Source organism: Culicoides brevitarsis, chromosome 3, assembly GCF_036172545.1.
Source record: "Culicoides brevitarsis isolate CSIRO-B50_1 chromosome 3, AGI_CSIRO_Cbre_v1, whole genome shotgun sequence".
Classification (NCBI taxonomy): domain Eukaryota; kingdom Metazoa; phylum Arthropoda; class Insecta; order Diptera; family Ceratopogonidae; genus Culicoides; species Culicoides brevitarsis.
In genome coordinates this window covers 32,556,093-32,581,179 of record NC_087087.1, presented here as the reverse complement: position 1 = coordinate 32,581,179, position 25,087 = coordinate 32,556,093, and the positions used below count along the sequence as shown (strand labels likewise).

General features: G+C 32.0%; 9 protein-coding genes across 9 annotated transcripts; 4 read left to right on the top strand and 5 right to left on the bottom strand.

Annotated features, from left to right (window-relative positions):
- Nucleotides 1-222: 222 nt before the first annotated feature.
- Nucleotides 223-4,914, bottom strand: LOC134835790 (histone H3-like). Its single transcript, XM_063850752.1, has 2 exons — nucleotides 4,536-4,914; nucleotides 223-569 (listed from the first exon to the last, which is right to left on the bottom strand). The coding sequence occupies exons 1-2, from the start codon at nucleotides 4,882-4,884 to the stop codon at nucleotides 247-249; spliced, it is 672 nt and encodes a 223-aa protein (XP_063706822.1). The 5' UTR covers nucleotides 4,885-4,914; the 3' UTR covers nucleotides 223-246.
- LOC134835789 (histone H3-like) lies at nucleotides 915-5,622 on the top strand. The gene is made up of 2 exons (XM_063850751.1): nucleotides 915-1,296; nucleotides 5,263-5,622. Exons 1-2 carry the CDS (start codon nucleotides 948-950, stop codon nucleotides 5,583-5,585), a joined length of 672 nt encoding a protein of 223 aa, XP_063706821.1. The 5' UTR covers nucleotides 915-947; the 3' UTR covers nucleotides 5,586-5,622.
- LOC134835786 (histone H2A) lies at nucleotides 2,152-2,606 on the bottom strand. The gene has a single exon (XM_063850749.1). The coding sequence runs from the start codon at nucleotides 2,555-2,557 to the stop codon at nucleotides 2,183-2,185; it is 375 nt and encodes a 124-aa protein (XP_063706819.1). The 5' UTR covers nucleotides 2,558-2,606; the 3' UTR covers nucleotides 2,152-2,182.
- LOC134835788 (histone H2B-like) lies at nucleotides 2,968-3,360 on the top strand. The gene is given in 2 exon segments (XM_063850750.1): nucleotides 2,968-3,313; nucleotides 3,316-3,360. Coding segments are annotated over 2 exon segments (372 nt in total). The 5' UTR covers nucleotides 2,968-2,986.
- Nucleotides 5,623-6,590: 968 nt separating the features above from the next.
- Nucleotides 6,591-7,331, bottom strand: LOC134834022 (histone H1A-like). The gene has a single exon (XM_063848534.1). It carries the CDS (start codon nucleotides 7,284-7,286, stop codon nucleotides 6,633-6,635), a length of 654 nt encoding a protein of 217 aa, XP_063704604.1. The 5' UTR covers nucleotides 7,287-7,331; the 3' UTR covers nucleotides 6,591-6,632.
- A 1,957-nt stretch (nucleotides 7,332-9,288) lies between these two features.
- Nucleotides 9,289-9,719, bottom strand: LOC134834498 (histone H2B). The gene has a single exon (XM_063849201.1). It carries the CDS (start codon nucleotides 9,695-9,697, stop codon nucleotides 9,326-9,328), a length of 372 nt encoding a protein of 123 aa, XP_063705271.1. The 5' UTR covers nucleotides 9,698-9,719; the 3' UTR covers nucleotides 9,289-9,325.
- A 362-nt stretch (nucleotides 9,720-10,081) lies between these two features.
- Nucleotides 10,082-10,533, top strand: LOC134834496 (histone H2A). Its single transcript, XM_063849200.1, has one exon. It carries the CDS (start codon nucleotides 10,131-10,133, stop codon nucleotides 10,503-10,505), a length of 375 nt encoding a protein of 124 aa, XP_063705270.1. The 5' UTR covers nucleotides 10,082-10,130; the 3' UTR covers nucleotides 10,506-10,533.
- A 428-nt stretch (nucleotides 10,534-10,961) lies between these two features.
- On the top strand, nucleotides 10,962-11,797 carry LOC134834495 (dynactin subunit 5-like). Its single transcript, XM_063849199.1, has 4 exons — nucleotides 10,962-11,070; nucleotides 11,126-11,313; nucleotides 11,373-11,484; nucleotides 11,540-11,797. Exons 1-4 carry the CDS (start codon nucleotides 11,020-11,022, stop codon nucleotides 11,741-11,743), a joined length of 555 nt encoding a protein of 184 aa, XP_063705269.1. The 5' UTR covers nucleotides 10,962-11,019; the 3' UTR covers nucleotides 11,744-11,797.
- A 794-nt stretch (nucleotides 11,798-12,591) lies between these two features.
- On the bottom strand, nucleotides 12,592-23,735 carry LOC134834494 (calpain-D-like). The gene is made up of 9 exons (XM_063849198.1): nucleotides 23,196-23,735; nucleotides 17,144-18,781; nucleotides 16,939-17,087; nucleotides 16,746-16,877; nucleotides 16,206-16,687; nucleotides 13,883-15,230; nucleotides 13,685-13,824; nucleotides 13,360-13,626; nucleotides 12,592-13,300 (listed from the first exon to the last, which is right to left on the bottom strand). Exons 1-9 carry the CDS (start codon nucleotides 23,474-23,476, stop codon nucleotides 12,980-12,982), a joined length of 4,758 nt encoding a protein of 1,585 aa, XP_063705268.1. The 5' UTR covers nucleotides 23,477-23,735; the 3' UTR covers nucleotides 12,592-12,979.
- Between the last annotated feature and the right edge of the window lie 1,352 nt (nucleotides 23,736-25,087).

Sequence of the window (25,087 nt, the reverse complement as noted above, 5' to 3'; positions counted from 1 at the left end):
CACCTGGGGCATGTTTCTTTTTTTTGCACTGGGATTTGTCGGAAATTTTTTTCTCTGCATTGGGGCTGAGTGCCGTGAGTGAATTGAGTGGTTTTGAGTTACTTTGAGAGAAAAAATTCGGCAAAATCTACAGAACTCGTACACGCTACGAGAAGAGAATCCATATTTGATTTTTTTTCAACTTTTTTTCTTGATTCATTTGGTGGTCCTGAAAAGGACCGATTGTTTGTTGAGAAATGCGATAATTTAACCTCCGAAACCGTACAAAGTGCGTCCTTGGCGTTTCAAGGCATAGACGACATCCATGGCGGTGACAGTCTTGCGCTTGGCATGCTCCGTGTACGTGACGGCATCCCGGATGACATTTTCCAAGAAAACTTTCAAGACGCCGCGCGTTTCTTCGTAGATCAAGCCGGAAATACGCTTGACACCGCCACGACGAGCGAGACGACGGATTGCGGGCTTCGTGATGCCTTGGATGTTATCACGCAACACTTTGCGATGACGTTTGGCGCCTCCTTTGCCGAGACCTTTTCCTCCTTTACCACGTCCTGTCATGATTTTTGGTGCTGTTTACTTGTTGAAATACAAACGAAAACTGATGTCGACTCGTTGTGCGTCACTCGTATTTATACCAAAGACCAAAAAAGGGAGGGGGAAACTCGAATTACGCGAAAATTGCAAAAATCTCGCTGAATTTTCGATAAAAACTTGAGAATTTTGCACGAAATTTAAGATAAATTTTTGATTTTTCATATTTTTACAAGAAATTTGGATTAAATTCAATTTTTGAAGAGATTTTTACGAAAAAAGCTGAATTTCAATGCAAACATCTGTCATTCGCTCCCCTCTGTGTATTTGTGCGGTATAAATAGAGATGCTCGTTGCGTTTCTGCTTCATTCGTATTTTGTGTTTGACCAAGTCGAGACAAGAAAAAATCTGAAAAATGGCCCGTACCAAGCAAACTGCCCGCAAATCGACCGGAGGAAAGGCTCCTCGCAAGCAATTGGCGACGAAAGCTGCTCGCAAAAGCGCCCCAGCCACCGGCGGAGTCAAGAAGCCGCATCGTTATCGTCCCGGTACCGTCGCTCTTCGTGAGATTCGTCGCTACCAAAAGTCGACGGAGCTCTTGATCCGCAAATTGCCTTTCCAACGATTGGTTCGTGAAATCGCGCAAGATTTCAAGACTGACTTGCGTTTCCAAAGCTCCGCTGTTTTGGCTTTGCAAGAAGCCAGCGAAGCGTATCTCGTCGGTTTGTTCGAAGACACCAACTTGTGCGCCATCCACGCCAAACGTGTCACCATCATGCCCAAAGACATCCAATTGGCTCGTCGTATCCGCGGAGAACGCGCTTAAATTGTCTCACGATTCAAATTTTTCAAACAAAAAACGGTCCTTTTCAGGACCAACAAAAAAAATCAAGAAAAAGTTAAAGCAAAATCAACAAATTTCACAATATTGGATAATGATTCTTTTGAAATTTTAACAAAATAGAAAAAAATTGAAAAGTCATTTTTAAGAATTTGATAAAATTTTAAGAATTTCAAAATTTACAATTAATTTTTCCTTGAATTCATACCTAAAAATATTTTCTAAAAGATAATTTTCGATTATATTTTGTTGAAAAAATTTTTTTTTAAACATTTTCTACTTATTTCAATTCGAAATAACCCCCATAGAAGCGTAAAAGTTTGAATTCATTTGAAAAAATATTAATTTTTGAACCATTTTTGGTTTGTAATATAATTTTAATTGAACATATTGTTCAATTTTAGATATTTTTATGCTAAAAATGCACTAAAACCTGAAGTTTATAAACATTTTTATCGAAAAATCAAAAAATTATCAATTTCAATTAATATTTTAAAGAAAAATATAAAGACATACCTAAAAATTTTAAAAATTTATAAAAAAATTTAAAGAAAATTTCTTAAAATTGGGCATTTTTCATACTGCTCGATACGATTTCTTCTTAGTTCATAAGATCATATGAAAAATTTTAAGATTTTTCTAAATAATTTTTGAAATTTCTTTTGGAAAAAGAAAAAAAAGTAAAAATCGTGAAAAATTAAAATTGAGAAATTTTTAAATTGTTTGAATGAATTTTTAACTTTCTTTTGATAATTTTGTTGGTCCTGAAAAGGACCTTTTGTGAGTTTTTGAGATCAAGAACGAATAATTTATGATGATTTTTCGGTTTTCTTGGGCAACAAGACAGCTTGGATGTTTGGCAAGACGCCGCCTTGAGCGATTGTGACGCCCGAGAGCAATTTGTTCAATTCTTCGTCGTTGCGGATGGCGAGTTGCAAGTGACGGGGAATGATACGGGTCTTCTTGTTGTCACGAGCAGCGTTTCCTGCCAACTCCAAGACTTCAGCTGCCAAGTATTCCATGACGGCAGCCAAGTAAACGGGAGCTCCGGCACCAACGCGCTCCGCATAGTTGCCTTTGCGCAAGAGACGATGGATACGACCGACGGGGAATTGCAATCCAGCGCGGTTCGAGCGAGACTTTGCCTTTGCCTTGACTTTTCCTCCTTTTCCACGGCCTGACATTTTTTAAAGTTTTTTTGTTTGTTTTAGCTTTGATGCAAACACAACGAGATGTTACGAATAACTGATGACGAATTCCGGAACGCTCCCTCTTTTATACAAAAAAATTCGAACGCAGACAGGGGCGGAGTTACGAACGATAAATTATTGAAAATCTCAAATATTTTCGAAAATTCTCGATGAAAATTGGAAATTTTTCATAAAAAAGAAATTTTAAACAATTTTCCATCAGAATTTCACGAAATATTTGAAAAAATCCAAAAATTCAAGGAGAAATTTGAGTTTTTGTGTAATTTTGTGTGTCTCCCGCCATTCTGGTTGTTCCGAACATCTGCTTAAGTCTGCGTTCGAACGAAAATCGTATAAAAGGGAGAACGCAAACGTCGAAAGGCATCAGTTCGTTTTTGACTAACAAGAAGGAAACATCTAACAATGGCACCAAAAACCTCTGGAAAAGCCGCCAAGAAGGCAGGAAAGGCCCAAAAGAACATCGCGAAGGGCGACAAGAAGCACCGCAAACGCCGCAAGGAGTCGTACGCCATCTACATCTACAAAGTCTTGAAGCAAGTGCATCCCGACACCGGAGTCTCCTCCAAGGCGATGAGCATCATGAACAGCTTCGTCAACGACATCTTCGAACGTATCGCCGCTGAGGCAAGTCGCTTGGCTCACTACAACAAACGCTCGACGATCACCTCTCGGGAGATCCAAACTGCCGTCAGATTGTTGTTGCCCGGAGAATTGGCCAAGCACGCTGTCTCTCTGAAGGCACCAAGGCTGTCACCAAATACACGAGCTCCAAGTAAATTCACCCAATTTTCGTCTCAAAAACGGTCCTTTTCAGGACCAACAAAAAATATCAACAAAAAGTTAACAAAAAATCAAAATATTTTCATATTTTTGCTCATAAAATTAATTCAAAGGTCTAAAACTAAATTTAACAAGAAGAAGCGTCCCTTTGCTTAAAATTCAAAATGGATGCCAAATTTAGGAGGGAAATATTCTAACGACAATTTGATATGTTATTTTTTTGTGTGACGAACAAAAATTATTATTTTTTAAAATTCTCAAAATCATTTTCGGAGCTTTGGGTTGATGCAAAAGCTTCATTTTGACATTCAGGAAAAAAATTAAATTTTTACCTCGAACGAGCAATTTTAAACTTTTAAATTGAATTTTTAAGTTTTTCTCAATAATCTTTAAATTTTTATATTTTTTTCAATATTTTTCTAAAATGACGCAGAATTAAAAAAATTAGAAAAAACGAATTTTAAAAAGTCAAATAATCAAAAGCAACTTCAATAATTTTTGAGCAATAACTTTAAATAAATTTCATAATTGAAATAAAATTGGCAAAGATTTTAAAACAATCGAAGAGGGTTTAATAAAAAAAAATCATTATTTAAAATGGTCATTTTTGTAAAAATTAATAAAAATTAAAAAAAAATAGATTTAAGATGAGAAATTCCGTAAAAAAAAATATTTTAAAAAATATGTATATACACAGAGACTCTAAATTAGGTGTATAAAATTGTTAAAAAACCAAAAATCTTTCAAAAAAATATTTTTTTAAAAATGAATTCATAAGCTATGGAGCATATATCCAATTGAACTTTGTAGAAAATATTACAAAAAATATTATTTTAATTTTTTTCAACAAAATATAATCACAAATTATCTTTGGAAATATTTTCAATTATGCATTCAAAGAAAAATTAATTTTAAATTTTGGAATTCTTAAAGTTTTATCAAATTCTTAAAAATGATTCATAATTTTTTTTTTGATTTGTTAAAATTTTCAAAGAATTATTAGCTAATATTGTGAAATTATCTGATTTTGCTTTAACTTTTTCTTGATTTTTTTTGTTGGTCCTGAAAAGGACCGTTTTTTGTTTGAAAAATTTGAATCGTGAGACAATTTAAGCGCGTTCTCCGCGGATACGACGAGCCAATTGGATGTCTTTGGGCATGATGGTGACACGTTTGGCGTGGATGGCGCACAAGTTGGTGTCTTCGAACAAACCGACGAGATACGCTTCGCTGGCTTCTTGCAAAGCCAAAACAGCGGAGCTTTGGAAACGCAAGTCAGTCTTGAAATCTTGCGCGATTTCACGAACCAATCGTTGGAAAGGCAATTTGCGGATCAAGAGCTCCGTCGACTTTTGGTAGCGACGAATCTCACGAAGAGCGACGGTACCGGGACGATAACGATGCGGCTTCTTGACTCCGCCGGTGGCTGGAGCGCTTTTGCGAGCAGCTTTCGTCGCCAATTGCTTGCGAGGAGCCTTTCCTCCGGTCGATTTGCGGGCAGTTTGCTTGGTACGGGCCATTTTTCAGATTTTTTCTTGTCTCGACTTGGTCAAACACAAAATACGAATGAAGCAGAAACGCAACGAGCATCTCTATTTATACCGCACAAATACACAGAGGGGAGCGAATGACAGATGTTTGCATTGAAATTCCGCTTTTTTCGTAAAAATCTCTTCAGAAATTGAATTTAATCGAAATTTCTTGTAAAAATATGAAAAATCAAAAATTTATCTTAAATTTCGTGTAAAATTTTAAACTTTTTATCGAAAATCCGGCGAGTTTTTTGCAATTTTCGCGTAATTCGAGTTTCCCCCTCCCTTTTTTGGTCTTTGGTATAAATACGAGTGACGCACAACGAGTCGACATCAGTTTTCGTTTGTATTTCAACAAGTAAACAGCACCAAAAATCATGACAGGACGTGGTAAAGGAGGAAAAGGTCTCGGCAAAGGAGGCGCCAAACGTCATCGCAAAGTGTTGCGTGATAACATCCAAGGCATCACGAAGCCCGCAATCCGTCGTCTCGCTCGTCGTGGCGGCGTCAAGCGTATTTCCGGCTTGATCTACGAAGAAACGCGCGGCGTCTTGAAAGTTTTCTTGGAAAATGTCATCCGGGATGCCGTCACGTACACGGAGCATGCCAAGCGCAAGACTGTCACCGCCATGGATGTCGTCTATGCCTTGAAACGCCAAGGACGCACATTGTACGGTTTCGGAGGTTAAATTTCGACAAAAACTCCCGCAAAAAAAGGTCCTTTTCAGGACCAACAAAATTTTTCGAAAAAAAGTTAAAAATTCTCAAACAAAATTTTTGCCGTGCTTCGTGATTTTTTTAATTTTTTAAATGAAATTTGGTGCAATTTGCGTGATTTTTAATAATTTTTGACTGATTTCAAGCTTATTTTTGGATCAAATCTTTCAAAATGAGCAAATTAGTGTAACCAGCTTTGGCGACAGTCGCAAAGAGCTTTTTCATGATTTTTTTTTCGAAGGTAAAACGATGAAAACTAAACTGCGAGACGCCAAGCTTGAATTTTTTCTTTTATATTTTTTTTTTAAATTACAAATTCTGGAAGTTTTCATGGAAAAATATCAATTTTCTGTAATAATCTGCAATTTTTCGCAGAAAAAAGTCCTGAGCAGTAATTAATTTTGTGCAAAGTGCTCATTAAGGAAGCATCAGACGGTAATCAAATTGCGAAATAATATTTAAGTGAAGGTCGACATCTGATTTTTTTGCAAAATTTCCCACGAAAATATCTCATTATGGATTTTTTTTCGTAATTTCATCAAATTTTCTCTGTTTTAAGATTTTTTAAAATTTTTTAATAATTTTTTTTTTAAATTTTGAAAAATTTACTTAATTGAGTGAATTTAATGATAAATGTTCAAAAAATTTTTTTTTTCTTTTTTTTTTGTACCAAAGAAACATAAAATATGCCCTTTCTATTTTTTTTTTATATTTTTACTTTTGTTAAAATAATTTAATTTTAATTAAATTTAATAATTTTTGGTTCAATTTAAAAATTTTTGAAAAAATAATTCATTAATTTTTAAAATGATCATGAAATTTACTCAAATTTAAGTAAATTTTATCAAAATTCTCGAGAAAAACAAATTTTAGAAAAATTTTAGAAGCCCTTAAATTCGCATTTGGAAGAATTTTTCTTTCGTTTGATTGATTTTTAACTTTTTTCGGAGGGATTTGTTAGTCCTAAAAAGGACTGATTGTTTGTTTGAGTTGCGTTTCGCGTTAGAAACGTGAAGAATTTACTTCTTTTTTGGTGCAGCTTTCTTCGCGGCGGGTTTTTTCGCTGCTGCGGGTTTCTTAGCTGCTGCCTTTTTGGGTGTCTTTGGCTTCTTTGCTGCTGCGGGCTTCGCTGCCTTTGGTTTTGTTGCCTTTTGCTTGGGTTTCACGGTGCCAGCTTTCTTGGCGACTTTAGCTTTGACTGCCTTTTCCTTCTTTTCGGTGCTTTTCTTGGCAACGGGCTTCTTGGCAACCTTCTTCGTGGCGCTCTTCTTCGCGACGGAAGTTTTCTTCGCTGCGGGCTTCTTGGCAACTTTGGGTTTCTTCTCGACCTTCTCCTTGGCGGGCAATTTGAAAGATCCCGAAGCTCCCTTTCCCTTGACTTGCACCAATTTGCCAGCGACGACGGCATTTTTCAGGGCTTTTCTGATGAACGGCGCCAATTTCTCGACATCGACCTTGTTGTTGGCGGCGATGTACTTCTTGATGGCAGACAACGACGAGCCTTTGCGGTCCTTCAACTCCTTGACGGCAGCCATGACCAACGTGGCAGTTGGGGCGTGCGTTGGCTTCGTTTTGGGCTTCTTGGCGCCTTCCTTTTTGGGCGTCTTCGTTTTCTTGGCAGCTGGCGAGGCAGCAGCGACGGCGGGTGTGGGTTCGACAACAGCGTCAGACATCTTGAGTGAGATTTGATTTGTTTGCAAAGCGAAACTTGAACTTTGAAAAATTTAATCAGTGAAGCGCCCTCTGTTCGTCACTTGCTTAAGTCGCGCCGTTTTGCCCGAGAAGTAGGTCGCATCGAAATTGTTTCGCTCTTTCATGACTCTTTCTCACAAATTTTCACGATCTCGTTTCTTATTTTCGCAAATTTTGATGAAATATCTCCAAATTTGATGAAAAATCTCAAGAAAACTTTTAGAAAAATTAACAAACTATCAGAAAAATACAAAAATCCGCAAGTTTCTTTCAAATTTATTACAAAAAATAAAATTTTCGTCAAAGTTCGATGGTTGATTCATAAAAATTTTTCAGAAATTTTGTAAAATTCAGAAAAATTACGAAAAATTTCAAAATTTGCTTCGATGTTCTTGATAGATTGAAATCTTTTCTACCGAGTAAAAGAAAAAAAATTTCAAAAAATTAATTTTTTATCAATAAATTTTTAATTTTTCTAACAAGGGTATGGATGATTTTCGTTCAGTGCGATTTGCTCTACGACTGAATTAAATTTTAATTTTTTACAAAGTTTTAAAATTTTTTGGAAATATTTTTGTGAAAAATAAATCTAATTATTCTGAGCTATTTGTCTAATTAATTTTTTCATGAATTTTTTTAATCGGGAAAAAATTATGAGCATTCAAAGTTTTTCATCCACTCAAGGTACGATCGCTACTGAATGAAAGCAAAAAGAGATTTACGTTTCTGCATTTTGCAATTTATTTTTCAATTAAGATAAATTTTGATTTTTTGAACTTTTTTTTTACTGAAAAAAGATTTTGGGTTTTTAAAAATTTTAAAATTCGATGAAATTAAAGACATTTTCGAAAAAATTGAGTAACTTTTTTTTCTCATCTGATGTTCGATGAAAAAAAAATATCAAAAATGTTTTTAGGTGAAGGTCAAAAAAATTTCACAGAAATAATTTTTTTTTAAATTTTTTTATGAAATTCATCCAAAATACTTTCAAAGAGCTAAAATAAAGGGAAATTCCAAAAAAATTGTTGCAAAAACTTAAAATCCAGAATTTTTAGAATGACTCAGATGAGGAACGTTTAAAAAATTTCTTTGTTTGAGTTAAAGTCAAAAGATAATTTTCGTTTCATTTTAGGTACAAAAATTTTTTACGAAAGTCAATTTTTAAAAATTTTAATGACTCAATGTAAAAAATAAGCAAAATTTGATTAAAAATTAAAAAAAATTTGAAAAAAAAAAAAAATCAAAAAATTTTGAATAAATTTTTAAAATTGTAATATGTAAAAATATTGAAGTATAAAAAAAAATTATTGTCAAGAACAAAAATCTGAAAATTGCACAATTTTGAGTTTATGAATTTTGTAAGAGAATAATTTCATATTTTTTTGCAAATAAAATGAAGCCAAATATTAAAGAAGAATCGAAATTCACTAAATTATTTTTTTTGTAGAATATTAAGCGAAGTCTAGACTCATTAAAAAAGATGCAATGGTCAAAAATGTTTTGGAATTCATGAAATTTATCCTTCTAAGGATAGAAATTGTCGAATTTCAAGCGAAGAAAAAAATTTCTTTTTTAAGAAAATTTTTTTTTCAACATTTTGCCTATTTTTGAGCATATTTAAATTATGAAAATTAATAAAAAATTTGGTATTATTTATTTAATACGAAATTGAATATTTTGAGCTCTAATTTTTATGAATAAGAAAATTATCAATCAAAACCTAAATTTAATGAAAGTTTTAATATTTTTTTCTTAAAAAATTGAAAGAAAGTGTATTAAAAGTTTAAATTCCTGCTTCGAGATATTCGATATTTTTTTCAAAAAAAATTATTTAAGATGAAATTCAAAACATTTTCGAATATTTTATGAATTTAATTAAAGAAATATCATCATTCAAAGGCATAAAATTCATTAAAAAATTAAATCGAGGTAAGAAATATTTTGATTTTTTGTTAACTTTTTGTTGATATTTTTTGTTGGTCCTGAAAAGGACCGTTTTTGAGACGAAAATTGGGTGAATTTACTTGGAGCTCGTGTATTTGGTGACAGCCTTGGTGCCTTCAGAGACAGCGTGCTTGGCCAATTCTCCGGGCAACAACAATCTGACGGCAGTTTGGATCTCCCGAGAGGTGATCGTCGAGCGTTTGTTGTAGTGAGCCAAGCGACTTGCCTCAGCGGCGATACGTTCGAAGATGTCGTTGACGAAGCTGTTCATGATGCTCATCGCCTTGGAGGAGACTCCGGTGTCGGGATGCACTTGCTTCAAGACTTTGTAGATGTAGATGGCGTACGACTCCTTGCGGCGTTTGCGGTGCTTCTTGTCGCCCTTCGCGATGTTCTTTTGGGCCTTTCCTGCCTTCTTGGCGGCTTTTCCACTGGTTTTTGGTGCCATTGTTAGATGTTTCTTCCTTGTTAGTCAAAAACGAAATGATGCCTTTCGACGTTTGCGTTCTCCCTTTTATACGATTTTCGTTCGAACGCAGACTTAAGCAGATGTTCGGAACAACCAAAATGGCGGGAGACACACAAAATTACACAAAAACTCAAATTTCTCCCTGAATTTTTGGAATTTTTCAAATATTGTGTAAAATTCTGATGGAAAATTTTTCAAAATTTCTTTTTTATGAAAAATTTCCAATTTTCATCGAGAATTTTCGGAAATATTTGAGATTTTCAATAATTTATCGTTCGTAACTCCGCCCCTGTCTGCGTTCGAATTTTTTTGTATAAAAGAGGGAGCGTTCCGGAATTCGTCATCAGTTATTCGTAACATCTCGTTGTGTTTGCATCGAAGCTAAAAGAAGAAAAAAAAACAAAAATTAACAATGTCAGGCCGTGGAAAAGGAGGAAAAGTCAAGGCAAAGGCAAAGTCTCGCTCGAACCGCGCTGGATTGCAATTCCCCGTCGGTCGTATCCATCGTCTCTTGCGCAAAGGCAACTATGCGGAGCGCGTTGGTGCCGGAGCTCCCGTTTACTTGGCTGCCGTCATGGAATACTTGGCAGCTGAAGTCTTGGAGTTGGCAGGAAACGCTGCTCGTGACAACAAGAAGACCCGTATCATTCCCCGTCACTTGCAACTCGCCATCCGCAACGACGAAGAATTGAACAAATTGCTCTCGGGCGTCACAATCGCTCAAGGCGGCGTCTTGCCAAACATCCAAGCTGTCTTGTTGCCCAAGAAAACCGAGAAATCATCATAAATTACTCCTCGGATGATCTCAAAAACTCACAAAAGGTCCTTTTCAGGACCAACAAAAATATCAAAAGAAAGTTAAAAATTCATTCAAACAATTTAAAAATTTCACGATTTTATGATTTTAAACTACATATTTCAATTTTTTTTCTGTTTTTCTAAAAGAATTCAAAAATTTTTTAAGAATTTTAATTTTTTTTTCATTGGTTTTATGAAAATTAAAAAGAAATTGTATCGAGCAGTATGAAAATGCCCAATTTTTATAATTTTTTTTAATTTTGAACATTTTTAGACATTTCTTAAAATTTTTTATTAAAAATAATTGAAATTGCTAATTTTTTACTAAAAATTTTAAAGACAACAATATCAAAAATATTTAAATAGAACAAAATATGAAAAAAATTAACGTTCAAAAATTTTGAAATCAATTCATAAACGTCATTTTTGACAGTTTACAAATCAAAACAAAACAAAAATTTTGCACGGGAATCTCGAAATCCTCCAAAAAATCAGTTTTCAGGATGATGGAAGTGCCGAATAACTTTTACAACAAAGACGAATATGTCGAGACGGTACAAGAAACCTTCCCATCATCAAGAATTTCTTCTAAAATCTTCCATTTCACAGGCAACGGGCAACAAAGTGAGTCGTCAAACGGTGCTGTGCGGCTCCCAAAACATCGTTTTGCACGGAAAAGTGATTGTTCAGAGCGGCGCCATCATCAGAGGAGATTTAGCTGCTGTGAGAACTGGAAGATATTGCGTCGTTGGCAAGGGAGCAGTTGTTAGACCGCCATTCAAACAATTCAGCAAAGGGTGAGGCTTGAAAAATTTAACATGATGTCATGATGTATTCAATAAAAATTATTTTTTAGTGTCGCTTTCTTCCCTCTGAACATCGGAGATCATGTTTTCATCGGAGAAGGAAGTATTCTCTCGCCAGCTTCCATCGGTTCTTTCGTCTTTATTGGCAAAAATGTTGTGATAGTGAGTGAAAAATGTTAAAAAATTTTAATTTTTGTTGAAAACTTTTGGTTTTTAGGGTCGTCGTTGCATATTAAAAGACTGTTGCATCATCGAAGACGGAGCAATTTTGCCGCCAGAGACAACGGTAGCGAGTTATATGAGATTTAAAGCTGACGGAACGATAGAAGGAGGACAAGGAAGTGCTCATGTACCGCTGGCAATGCAAGATCTCATGATAGAATATACAAAATCGTATTACGAGCATTTCATTCCGGCTTAAAGTCATTATTTACGTTGAATAAAAATTAATATTTATACCTTTTTGCTAGCTTTTACGAAGAAATTTTGACTTTTCATTGATTTTTTTGTCAGAAAGTTCGATCTAAATTTTTATTTATTTTTTTTCGTCGTAAAATTTTATTTTTTCGAAAGATGAAGGATAAAAAAATGTAAGTTTTGAAATATTTTTTCTTATAAAATGAGTTAAATTAATCAATTTTCGAGCTTTTATCAATATATAGTTGAGTTATTTCGATAAGTTAATGTAAATTTTATATCCTCTTGTAAAATTTTAGATGAAAATTTTTAAGAAAAAAAATTATGAAAAAATATTTTCAAAAAAAATTTTGTAAAATGTCTTCAAAAATATATGAAAATAGATTTTTCAAAGTGAATTCTCGAAAATTTGTAAAAAAAAAAAATTTGAAAAATTTCAAATTAAAAAAAAAAATTAAAATAAATTTTTAAGAAATTTATTAATAAATTTAAAAATTACCTTTAAAAGTGTTTGAATATTTTTTAAGATTTTTTTTTTTTTTTTAATTTTTAATTTTTTGAATAATTAAAAATATTATGGAAAAACTTTAAAAAAATAATTTTTTAAAAAAAAAATCATAAAAAATTTTCGAAAATTTTGAAAAAAACAATTCTGAACAAGAATTATGAACTTTAAAAAAAATTAAATTCAAAAAAAAAATATTTTTTTTTTAATTCTTTAATATTTTTAATTTTTGTAAATTTTTTTTTTTTTAAATTAATTTTTATCAGCGAACCGAAGAAATTTTTTTTTTATTAAAAAATTTTATAAGAAAATAAAAAAAAAATGAGATTTTTAGTTAAAATTACTTTATTTTTATTTCCGTTATCATACATTATTCTTAATTCTATGTCTCCTATCACTAACATTATACCTAATTAATTATTATTTGTGACAACTTTCTGTCTAATATCTGTCTCAATCTATTTTTTGTGATGTTGCACATCAATTTCTCGTCTACAAGAATAATTCATTGGTGAACTCTTGAGTCTGTGCTTGATAACATGTGTTCTTAACTATCCGTTTACACTTATTAATATGTTTAACTTGAGAATCTATGTTAATATATGGCCCTTTAGTATGAATGTCATCAAGATTTTCGAAAAATAAGTCTTTATCCAGAACATTTAACAAGAGTTTTTCAATATTTTGAAGATCACTTTGCAAGAAAAATCACACCAAAAATGTTTTTAGCTCAATTTAGGTGATCATTCGGGGCGAATGAAGGCCGAAAACGTTGTCGATGGGAGGACAATGCGTTGCTCCGGGCGGTCCCCAATCGTGCAAGCCACGCGAATTGGCTAAACGATGCGTAAGTCGATGCGCGATACTAAATCCGCCGCTTCCCTCGAGTTGGGTCAGCACAATAATGACTTGTCGCTGTAACGGCGGCACGGAATCGACAGTTTTTAGCTCGCCGCGTGTCGAAACGACGTTGTAACTTTCCTGACAATCACATTTGACGTGAATCCATTTGTTTTCGTGACGATTTTCGACCATTACAACTAATCCAGCCCAACCCTGAAGGAAAAAAAATTAAGTTTTTAAATTTTTTTAACAGATTTTTTCGAAAAAATTACCTTTGTTAAGTAATACGCCGTCATTCCTTCACGCCCCTCATGACGCTGCCCTTTTGTGAGTGTAAGACTGATGATGGCATCCGCTAATAAGTAAGATGGCGGTGTGATTTGCTCGACAAGTAACTTTTTTGAACTGTGAATGGCTAATACGCATTGCGGATACAACGAGGGATCTTCGATTCCGGTATGCCAATGATTGAATGCGAGACAAACAAGTAAATATAAATCACGTTCAAGCATTTTATGACAACCAACAAAGCCACGAACCTAAAAAAATTGAATTTTCGTGAATTTTCTTACAAAAAATTGAGAAAAATTCACTTACTTGACGTTTACTGTGTTCGACTAATCTACCAACTTCGGGATTTGCAGGATTTCGAGTTCTAAAAACGACAACACACAAGTCCAGTTGCGATCTTTGGGATTTTTCTGAATTTCTTTGACCCTCTTGGAATAAGGTAAATTCTAAAAAATATTTTTTTTTAATTTTTTGCTTCTTAAAAAAATAAATTTTTATATTTACCTGCTTCTGTTGGTTCTAAAACAGTTAAAAGTACGCAAGAAAGTGTACAAAGTGGTTGCAACGTTCCCAAAAGTCGAACTTCATTCCATCCCGAACGAACTTTGCAAATGTCGATGCAGTCAAAGTACTTGAGGACATCCTCAAACGATATCCAGAAGACTCCTTCCGAAGCACCATGAGGCATAAGAGCATCTCGCAAGTCATCAGTCCATAAATCGCTGTCGTCAGACCAATCGCCGCGCCACGAATAATGTCCCCAAGGATTTCGCAGCTTTAAGAGTCGTTGTCCTTGGATATCACGAACATCTAATACTGAATACGCATGTCGCGGTCTCAATCCCTTACTTTGGTACTCCTCCTCGTCGACTTTCATGTTTCCGCCGCCGCAACTGGCTCCCATGAGGAATTTCACCAATCGACTACTGAGCAATTGGGCCCAAATGAGATCTTTGTCGAGCTCATCTTCGCTCGGCATCGGAATAGAACTCGGTTGGAGTGGAATACTTTCGCACGGAGCTCCCGTAAGTGTTGCCAAGCCTTCAATTGCGCGTCCCGAAACGAGTGCTTCGTAACATCCGTGGATTTTAGCGACTGCTTTTTCGATCAGAGGGACCCAAAGTTGTTTCCGCTTCGCTTGGGAGTACACCAGATGTCCCCGTTTGTCGCATGGAAGCAAATCATCGACCAGAACTGTCGTCCATTTGCCATCTTTGCACAAACGCACTTGATAAGCACCTTGCGGACACATATCTTTCGTCACGAGAACTTCCTTCACGAGATCCTCGCGTTCTGCCAACACCGCTAAAGCACTCAAAAGCCAACAATTGCCGAGAACTCCTTGACAAATATCCGATGGAAGTGGCGTTCGAAAGACGGCCCATGGCGGAAACGATCCGCCATCACAATTTATCTCGTGCGGGCGTCGCCATTGCACAACCGGATTCACATCGACATTGGCATTCGGATTGTAATACAGACTTTTGGCAGCAGGCGGAAACGAGTCATCCACAAAAAGCTCGTTGTTTTCCTTGCAATACTGAATGATGTTCTCCCATTTACTCAGCGCATCGGATTCCTCCATTTGACGGAGATTTTCCATCAATTTGCTTTCGTGGCGACTCATGTCGACGACGTTGTCGAGAGCACCCATGGGACCGCCCGAAAAACTGGTTTCCGTTGTGACGTTCAACTTGCGGTGACTCGAACAAATTTCGCAGACAACTGAGGCGGAGGAGTTTTCGAAAGTGCAAGCGGGACATTGCCATGTTTTGGAGGCGGTTTGCTTCGTTGGTCCGCTGGCGATGATGTTTCGTGAAGATGATGAAAGCATTGCTCCGGTACTGTGACGCTGTGAGAAAAAAATTAAATTGGATTTAAAAAATCGAATAATTTTTTAATATTTTTTAAAAAAGAAAAAAATTCAAGCAGAATTTATAGGAAAAAAATTATTTTTTTAAATTTTGATAAACTTCAATGTTGAAAAAAATTATAAAATTTATTTAAAAAATAAGTTCAAAAAATTTTTAATTTAATAATTTTTTTTTTGTTTTAAATCATAAATAATTTTAAAAAATTATTTTTTTTTCATACATTTCAAAGTTAAAAAAAATTTTTTTTAAACAAACAAAAAAATTTTTTTTTTTAATTTACTTGAAGAGATTAGTTAAGCTTAAAATTAAAAAATATTAAAAAATACGTAAAAAATACGTAAAAAAATACGTAAAAAATACGTAAAAAATATTTACAAAGAATTTAAGGAAGTTTTAAACTAATTTGACAAAAATTTTGAAATTTCAAAAATTTCGTTAAAAATATTTTTAAGTTTTTTTTTATAAAAATTTGTAAAAATATTCTGTGAAAGAGCTAAAATGTCTTTAAAATACCAAATCGAAAAAAATAATTTTTTAATTTTTTTCTGCTTTTTCAAAAATTTTACAAGTTAAATATTTTCAATAAAAAAATAAAAAAAATAAATTAAAATAAAATAAATAAAATAAAATAAAAATAAAATAAAATAAAAAAAAATAAAAATAAAAATTAAAATAAAAATAAAAATAAAAATAAAAATAAAAATAAAAATAAAAATAAAAATAAAAATAAAAATAAAAATAAAAATAAAAATAAAAATAAAAATAAAAATAAAAATAAAAATAAAAATAAAAATAAAAATAAAAATAAAAATAAAAAAAATAATAAAAATAAAATAATAAAATAAATAATAAAAATAATAAAAAAATAAAAATAAAATAAAATAAATTAAATTAAAAAATAAAAGTAAATATAAAAATTAAAAAAAAAAATAAAAAAATTAAAAGAGACTAACCTTCGGTATTGCTCCTGATGCCGATATCCGATCATTCCGTGACGGACTTCGCGAAACGCCCCGATTTGCGGGCGGCATCAGATTATTACTTCCGCTCCCAACAACATTATGTTTTCCTGAATTTGCCGAAATACAAGCCTGAGATGATGAATTTTTCATGTTTGACGTCACAGCTGATGTCGTTGTCGTTGATGCTATTGACGATGCACTTGTCGTTGATGCTGCGACATTATTTGGCTGGGCGGATGATGATTGTCGTGTTGCTTTGCAAGCACTACACGCATTACTCCCGAGGGAATTTTTCAACGTGCACTTTGAGCAGGACCAAAATTCGCCTTTGCGCAACGTCAAATCCTCGACAGACGTGATACTGCGGAGTTTCGAGCCGCCACAAACGATACAAACGGTAGATGTGCCTTTATTTAGCAACGTACACTTTTTGCATGTCCATTCGATTTCGGAATCGGAGGGAATTGTGTCGCCTGAAAAATGAGAAACTTTAATTAAAATTTTATTTTTTGGTGAAATTCGAATACAAACCTGGCAGAAATTGAAAATCGTCTTCCAAATCTTGCTCGAAAGTTGCCATGGGGACTTTTGTTGGTACCTCATCGAAGCCATGTGACAATAATTTCAACATACGAGACTTGTCGTTGTCACTACTTTCAATATCTATCAAAAAATCGATTAAAAAAATTTTTTTTTTCATGAAAAATTTCTTTTAGACACTTACTTGAGTCTTTGGAGCTCAAATGTGATCGACTGGACTCACAAATATCACATTGTTTCACCCATTGCGGATTATAGGCGTATGAGCATTTAATGCAGGTCCACATTCGGGTCATTCCTGATGACGTTGATGATAATTTCGAAGCTGCCGAACTACAAAAAATACAAATTCAAGTAAAATTTTAAAGAAATTCACGTAAAAATCATACCTTTTTTGTGTATCCATGGATTTTTTGGGTCCTTTCCATACTTTTGCATAAATATCTCCCGTTTCCGAGACGCCATTCGCATCGTTGCTGTTGAGACTGCATGACGTACTGGCAATTTGACTACTTTTTACATTGTTATTCGCACTGCTTGCACTAATTGTGGCATAAATCCCGTCATCTTCGGCGGAATTATCACAAGACGACGGATTCAGAGGAGTTTCATTGGGGTCTGTGATGCCAATGTACGAGTAAAGTGGTTGTGATTTGTCTTTTTCAGCGTTATTTGTGCTTTTTGACGCTACAGCTGCCTTTGAACGATTCGCTTGCTTATTGACGATGGCATATAAGGGCGCATCAGGGAGCGAATTGTCATTCGTGTCACTTTTGGAGACATTTTCATAGGCATTTTGCGATGCGGCGTTGTTGTTACTCGTGTGTTGCTTGATAATTTGACTGTTTTCGTAGACACGAGTATTGTCGTTCATCGTGACAGTCCCGTCTTTGGACTCCAAGTTGCTCAGCGAAGCAACAATGGGAGGTTTTACGGTCCAATCTTTGATGGAAACAAAAACTCCGCCGCGATTTGGGGTCTCAGAGGTTGCTGATGACTTTTCGCCGCGACGACGTAACGTTGTGATCGTGAATCGACTGGTTTCTTGGATGTTTTTCGTGTCGTTCGACGTTGGCGGTGAATGTTTCTTGCCACTGTTGCAAATTCCGCAGATGTCGCACGTGACGTTCTGATAAATTCGGTTATTTATCTCACTTTGGGTGTTCGGCTCGGACAATTGACGCACGTATTGCCCGGAAGAAGTGTCGAAGGAGGTGTTGTTAATCTTCGCCAGACGCAGCGTTCGTCTCAAATCCGTCGCGGATGCCTCTTTGAGCAAATTACTGCTGTAACTGGTGCTCAGAGGTTCAGCGGAAATGCTCGAAAGTGACTTGTTGATGCGTTTGTTCGAATAATTGTTCAAATTTTTCGCGTTATAATCACTTTTGCTCAAGTCGTCGATGATAAAGGGCAGTTTAATGCATTCCTCGGTCGATTTTTCCGCCAAATGATCGCACTTTGGATGCCTTTGCGTGATTTGCGTGTAACCGTTAAGCCGCGTGTTGTTGTTGCTGATGCCCTGATTCTCACTGAACAAGTCGTAGCGATTGAATAAACATAATTGACATCGTTTCTTATTCGCACATTTATGATTCAAGCCACTTTCCATACTCAACCATGGTTTCAAGGGTGTCTCGTGGTGCGTTTGTTCCAATTTTTCCGACGTATTTCGGTTTTTCGCTGTTATCGCTGCGGGAATTTGCTCAATATTTACTCCGATATCCGGTTTTTTGTTCAGCGTCGCTTTGTAAATGGGCGCCAAAACACTCGGATGCTCGCAACTGAGACAATGCCAGGCGACGGTGCAATTTAAGTACTCGCACGACAAACAAACCCAATTTCGCGTGATGTTCGGTTGACTCTGGGAACGTCGTTTGCCGCTCGTCGCATGGAATAACGTTAATTCGCACGCATCGTTGTGCCGGAAACGGAATCGATGCAGGCGGATGCGACGTTGATTGATGTTTTTGTGGGCGATCGCGAGACTATCCTTGCAATACGGCAGAAAACGTCGCTTATTCGCATTCCTGCAAGACAAAAAAATATAAAATAATTAGTTTTTGTGCGAAACCGTCGATGAACGCGCAAAAATCGATACTACGAACGATTAAAGTCGCGTGTCTCGAAAGTTTTACCAATAAAAAAAAAGTGTAATGACGCGTTCATTCATGCAAACATCTCTAAATATATACGGCAGTTGCCTAATTATTATAATATTGTTCTATTGTTACTCATATATGGCATAAATATTTACATAGCAAATAAAAAAATACAGATGCCAACTGGCGGACGAGAAAATAAACAAAGAAATAGCAAATAATTTTGAGTAATTGTAAATAAAACTCAAATTAATTGACATTCAGGTCTTCAAAGTTCGTCTTTCGGCGTTGAGTTTTACGCTACGGGAGTTTTTTTTTGCAAACATTTAATGGAAAAAGTGTTATCTCAAGAGGATTTTTTGTCAATTTATTCAAATTGTATCAATTTATTCTTAAAACACTCATTTTTGGTGAATTTCAATTTTTTTTTTCAAAATTTATTAAATAAAAAAAAAATTTTAAAATATTTTTACCTAATTTTTTTTACATTTATTCATTTAAAATTTGGTTAAAAAATTAAAAAAAAAATTAAAATAAATTGAATATTAAAATTTTTATAAAAATTGTCAATTATATGATTTTTACTAAATTTTAATTATTTCAATTAAAATCTTAAATTAATTAAATTTTAAATAAATTTTTTAATAAAATAATAAAAAATCATCACAAAAATTTGAAAAAAAAAAATTTTTTTTTTTAAATATTTTTTTTTAATATTGTAATTTAAAAGACTTAATTTTTAGATATTAGTATAATTAGGTATAAACAAATTTAATTTTTAATTAAAATAATTTAATTTAATTAATTAAATAAAAATTCTAATTTTTAGTTTTAAAAAATAAAAACAAATTTTTAATAAAAAAATAAGATAATTATAAAATAACTAAAAAAAATTTTTAAAGTAAGTATTTTTTCAAAATAATTTAATATTAAATTTTAATGAAAAAAAAAATTAAATTACATATTTTAATTAAATTTATTTGAAGATTTTAATTTAAAAAAAATTAAATTTAATTATTTAAATAAATTTAAAATTAATTAAATTTTAAATAAATACTTTAATTTATAATATAAAAAATAAAAAAAAAAATAAAATATCAGAAAGATTTTTTTTTAATTTGAGAAACTTTGTTTAGATTAATTTCAGAAAAAAAAAAATTTCTTGGAAAATTATGAAATAAATCCTAAAATCATTAAATAATTTTTTTTTTGTAATCTATTAAATTTTCATGTTTTTCTAAAAAAAAAACTTCGACAAACTGGTTTGAGAGGGATTTCCAAAATTTAATAAAATTACATGACATTACGTTTAATAATTCAGAAACACGCACAAAAATGTCAACCTACCAAAAAAAACGAGGAAAGGGAGTAAACTTGAAAAAAAAAATTCAATCGATATTTCGCCAGACAAGCAACATCGATTACAATTTTCTGTCGAAAATCCGACCTGGCACTTCCATCAAAGTAACACGATCGGAAAAAACGCCTCGATGTCATATTTGTTGCTATAATTTATGTGTCAACTGACCACTCTTTTGCTGATAGCATAATAACGGAGCAGTATGTTAATCATATTTTCTACATGTTCGCACCCTTTTCCGCATGCCAACGAGGAAAAACAACGCTCGGAACAGTTTTAATCATAACCTAATTCGCCTCGAATGCCCCCCTCGCGCAACAAAATTACAGCAGGTCGTCGTCGTCGTCGTGTCATGTGAAACAGTATGTAAATTTATTCCACTTTTTTTTTCTTGCGAATAAAAAGAGACAGGATCAATAATTTCCACAACACCGTTCGTTCATTTGCCTTTTTTCTCGAGAATTACATGATTAAAAATTCCCATTTTCTGAACTTTGTAATTAATCGATTTTTTTTTCGTGAAGCGACGTGTTCCAATTCGCTCCGAAATGCAAAAGTTTAATTGATATGCGTGTAAATGGATCACGTGTCGCACCGAAAGCCGCTAATATCCTGTGAAACTTGAGTTGCGGCTAAAAATAGGAACTTTTTTTGACAAACTCGCACAAATATTTATTGATCGATGTAAATAAATGTAATTTGTGGTACGCAACAAACAGTTAATTTCGATGTAATTGTGTCAATATTTGGAGCAGGTCTTTGTGTGAAGGACTTTCGAGCGCAAAAATGTTAATATTGATGGAGGAACGTCATGAAACTGCCAAAGTACTTCAAGGTTTCATTTGGGATCGTTTTGGTTTTGAACAATTTTTATGCTTTTTTGATAAATTTTCGGCTGAACTTTTTTAATTCTTGAGAAAATCTTGGTTTTTAAGGGAAATTTAAATGAATCATAACCAATTTAATGAAAAAATTAATTATTCTTCTCGAAAATTTCAATAAAAAAATAAAATTTAATTTAATTAAAAATTTTTCAAATAATTTTTAATATTAAAATATTTAAAAAATTAATATTAAATTAAATTTCAAATTTTGTATTCAAATATTAATTTATTTTTTACGTTTTGTAAAATTTTTCATAAAAATAAAAATTATCCTTTATTTATTTTCTTCAAATTTAGACTTAAAAAAATTAAATTTATAAAATAAAATATTTTTTTTTTAAATTAAAATTTAATTTTTTTAATTAAATTTATTTTTTAAAATTTTATTTAAAGATTTATTTAATTTATTTTGCAATAATTTTAATTTGAAAAGTTATTAAAATTTATTTAACTTAAATTTATTTTTTAAGAATCTTTAAATTAAATTTGTAAAATTAAAATTTTAGTTTTTAATAAAAAAAAATTAATTAAATTATTTTTTTAAAATTTAATTATAAGAAATAATTCATTTCACACTAAATTTAATTTTAAAAATTATTGAATTAATTAATTTAAAATTTTCATAAAAATAGATTTTAATTATTTATTTAATTTATTCATTAAATTTTTTAAAACATTTTTTCAAGCAATTTTAATTCAAAATTGGAATTTTTTCATTCCATTTTTTTAATTTAAGATAACATTTTTTTTAAATAAACATTTCTCGAGTGACAATAAGAAAAAAAAATTAATAACTTTTTGTCTCTTCCTCATAATTTAAAATAAATAAATTGTCAGTCAAATACGTCAGTTGTTGCTTCGTGGTTACCTGATGATCAGATAAGATACGCGAGTTCTATTTTCCCAAAAAAATAAAAAAAAAAACTTGAATAAATAATGTTTTCACTCTCTGTGTAACGTAATCGAAATTACTGCACAGTTGGCTCGGCGATACAGACAATAATGATTTTTTTATCGTCATAATAAAAAGCAAATACCGAGAGTTGCCCCAAAAATGACGTAAAATCCTTGTGATTCCTTGTTATGATTAATAAGTCGATTATGACAACCGAAAAAAAAATAAATATGAAAAAAATTATTGATCAAAGATTTTTTTTTGCTGGTTTATGTAAGAAATTATTCACAAAAAGTAGTCGCACACGTAAAATTATTAAGTAGAATTTGCTGCACTCACTGAATTAACTACACTAAGTACTTTGAAATAATTTGCACAAAATCAATTTTTTTTCTTGTGTTCTATGGATTTTTTTTTATTTTTACCTTTTTTAATATTTTTTTTGAAATTAAATATTTTATTTTTTTTAAAGTCACTTTTTTCGATTTTTTTTCACTTTAAAAGTTTTTTTTTAAAAATAAATAAATAAAAAATTAATTTCAGCTCGTCGAGACACCGTCTGTTAAGTTTCAAAGTAGGACAATAAATATGAAGTGAAGTGTTTCGGGAAATTATTTTTGAACAATAGCGCTGCATGCGGAAAAATCGTAAAGTTGGAAAATTTTCATCGAGAGTTTGTGGCGTAACATTTTTTCTGACAACAACTTGTTTGATTCAGAGCCAATTTCCGAGGGTTTTTAGTAATTTTTTAAATTTTAATTTAATTTTTTTTTCATTTTTATTCAATTTCAGGTTTTTGAATGTAAAAAAATTTCAATTAAAGACGTCTCAAGTCTTTAAAAGGAATTTTTTCGTACGATCGCAACATTTTCCGAAACAGCTGACGAGCGATAAACAAAAGAAAAATGAAAAGTTGCTGTGGAAAAACATACCAATACACACTTGTGGGGTTTTCCAAAATACAAAACAGATGATCGGTTATGCGCATGTATTGGTCTTTGTCTTCGGCGATACCCACACAAAGGCAAAGTCAATGTCTCTCGAGCGAAAAATGCGAAAAAAATGAAGGAAAAATCTTTTCATGCAAAATTTTGGGTTAAAAAACGAAAGAATTCATTCAAAAAATGTTTTCTACGACATTTTTGACTAATTTAACGAAAAAAAAAAATTACAACAACAACGATTTTTTTGCCAAATTGTTACCCAGCAGATGCTTCAAAGACTCCTTTTTCGCTGCTTTTGTCTTGTTGTGAGGCTTTTTTGCTGCTGTTGCACTGAATGCGTCGCACCGTCTCGAATTTGTCGGTTTCTTCGTCGCTGCTGCTATCGCCGATGGGCGCAGATAACACTCCGTCGACCGTATCTAGTTCAGCTTCGGGAATTTTTCGGGGCGCCTGGCAGTACGAGCACTGCAAACTCTCGATTTCATTGATGTTGCGACACTTGTCACAAGTCCAATTGAGCACAGACACCAAAGTTCCCATCACTCACATCCCCTCATTTTTTCACACAGACAAAAAATTTTCACACACAGGACACTTGATTCACCTTGTTTTCAAATTTTCGTTTCAACAACATTCGCCATTTTTCCGTTTTTCCTTCCTTTTTTCGGTGATTTTTGACGTTTGGCGCGATGAAGTGAACACAGCACCGCGTAATGGCACAAAATGACGCGTTTAATGAGTTAGAAACGACGGGTTTTCACGGATTTTTCACGATTTTCACGATTTGTTTTCGCTTCGCAACTCAGCTTTTGAATTAGCGACGACGAATTTTGAAGAGGCAAGTAACTGGAAGGCACGAGGAAAGCCATAGTGACGACTGTTATACATCTGTGGAGGAAACGACTGGTATTTTGTGAGAGATTTGAGGCTCAATTTAGATTTTTAGGCCTCTTAAGGTTTCAGTTTTTGAAGAAATTTAAAGAAAATCGATTTTTTTTTAAATTTCAGGCTTTGCTACTTATTTGAATATGAAAAATTGTCAAATTTCAACCTTGTGATTTATTTTATATCGAAAGTTTGTAAAATTTTTTAATTTTTTTTTTAATTTTGGTTGGAAATTGAATAAAATTAAAAAGAAAGAAGAAATAAAAATTTAAAAAAATAATAAAAAAAATCAAAAAGAAAAAAAAAATTAGAAATTAAAAATAAATTTTGGATTTTTTTTAAAGATTTTTAAAATTTAAATTTTTTAAGTTTAAAACTTGTCGGTTTGCTAAAAAAACTAAAAATTATTTTAAAAAAAATATTTATTAATTTATCAAAAAAAATAAATATAAAAAAAAAATTTTTAGACAGATTTATTAACAATAAAAAATTTTTAAAATAGATTTAAATGATTATATTTCATTATTTTAGCTAATATCTAGAAAAATTATCAACTAAAAAAAATTATTAGTTTCATGCGCACTTTATCTTACGTTTATTTACGCAAAAAAAAATAAAAAATTTTGAAATACTTTTTTTCATACAAAATGCCAATTTTTTTTATTAATTTTTGATTTTTAATAAATATTTTTGTTGTTTTGACTTTTTTATATTGATATTAGTGAAGTAAAAATTGATTTAAATTTTTTTTAATTAAAATTAAAAAAAAATGAATTTTAAAAAAATAACTGTCAAAATTTTTTTGAAAACAAAAATTCAATAATTTTTATAAAAATTATTTTTAAAAGAAAATTTTACCCCATTGGATTTTCTAATTTAAAATGGGGCATCGGACAGTTTCGTTTGGAGCGGCCTAAATTAAAAATTTAATTTTTGTGAAATAAAAATTAGAAAAAAATATTTAATTTAAAAATAAATTAAAATTTTTAATTTTTATCCAACAATTATTTTCGAATATTTTTTAAATTAAAAAAAAAATACAATTAAATCTCATATGAAATTATTTCTTAATAAAAACAAAAATTGAAGATGAAAGTTTTTATAAATTAATAATTTTATAAATACATTATTTGCTAAAATTTTTCAAAAACTAAAAATATTAAAAAAATTAAAAAAAAAAATTGATAAATAAATATAAATAAATATTATTTTTTTATTATTTTCGACTTTTGTAAAAAAACTTGAATAAAATTTCGCGAATTAAAC

What these genes read in the sequence shown, in the direction of transcription:
- LOC134835789 (XM_063850751.1), top strand. Translation starts at nt 948, where the DNA reads ATGGCCCGTACCAAGCAAACTGCCCGCAAATCGACCGGAGGAAAGGCT. An exon ending in GTGCGCCATCCACGCCAAAC is followed by an intron (nt 1,297 to 5,262) that starts GTGTCACCATCA and finishes ACAAGTAAACAG; the next exon opens with CACCAAAAATCATGACAGGA.
- LOC134835786 (XM_063850749.1), bottom strand. Translation starts at nt 2,557, where the DNA reads ATGTCAGGCCGTGGAAAAGGAGGAAAAGTCAAGGCAAAGGCAAAGTCT.
- LOC134835790 (XM_063850752.1), bottom strand. Translation starts at nt 4,884, where the DNA reads ATGGCCCGTACCAAGCAAACTGCCCGCAAATCGACCGGAGGAAAGGCT. An exon ending in GTGCGCCATCCACGCCAAAC is followed by an intron (nt 570 to 4,535) that starts GTGTCACCATCA and finishes ACAAGTAAACAG; the next exon opens with CACCAAAAATCATGACAGGA.
- LOC134834022 (XM_063848534.1), bottom strand. Translation starts at nt 7,286, where the DNA reads ATGTCTGACGCTGTTGTCGAACCCACACCCGCCGTCGCTGCTGCCTCG.
- LOC134834498 (XM_063849201.1), bottom strand. Translation starts at nt 9,697, where the DNA reads ATGGCACCAAAAACCAGTGGAAAAGCCGCCAAGAAGGCAGGAAAGGCC.
- LOC134834496 (XM_063849200.1), top strand. Translation starts at nt 10,131, where the DNA reads ATGTCAGGCCGTGGAAAAGGAGGAAAAGTCAAGGCAAAGGCAAAGTCT.
- LOC134834495 (XM_063849199.1), top strand. Translation starts at nt 11,020, where the DNA reads ATGATGGAAGTGCCGAATAACTTTTACAACAAAGACGAATATGTCGAG. An exon ending in AAGACGAATATGTCGAGACG is followed by an intron (nt 11,071 to 11,125) that starts GTACAAGAAACC and finishes TCCATTTCACAG; the next exon opens with GCAACGGGCAACAAAGTGAG. An exon ending in TTGGCAAAAATGTTGTGATA is followed by an intron (nt 11,485 to 11,539) that starts GTGAGTGAAAAA and finishes TTTGGTTTTTAG; the next exon opens with GGTCGTCGTTGCATATTAAA.
- LOC134834494 (XM_063849198.1), bottom strand. Translation starts at nt 23,476, where the DNA reads ATGGGAACTTTGGTGTCTGTGCTCAATTGGACTTGTGACAAGTGTCGC. An exon ending in CGATTTTCAATTTCTGCCAG is followed by an intron (nt 16,688 to 16,745) that starts GTTTGTATTCGA and finishes CTCATTTTTCAG; the next exon opens with GCGACACAATTCCCTCCGAT. An exon ending in TTTAGAACCAACAGAAGCAG is followed by an intron (nt 13,825 to 13,882) that starts GTAAATATAAAA and finishes AATATTTTTTAG; the next exon opens with AATTTACCTTATTCCAAGAG.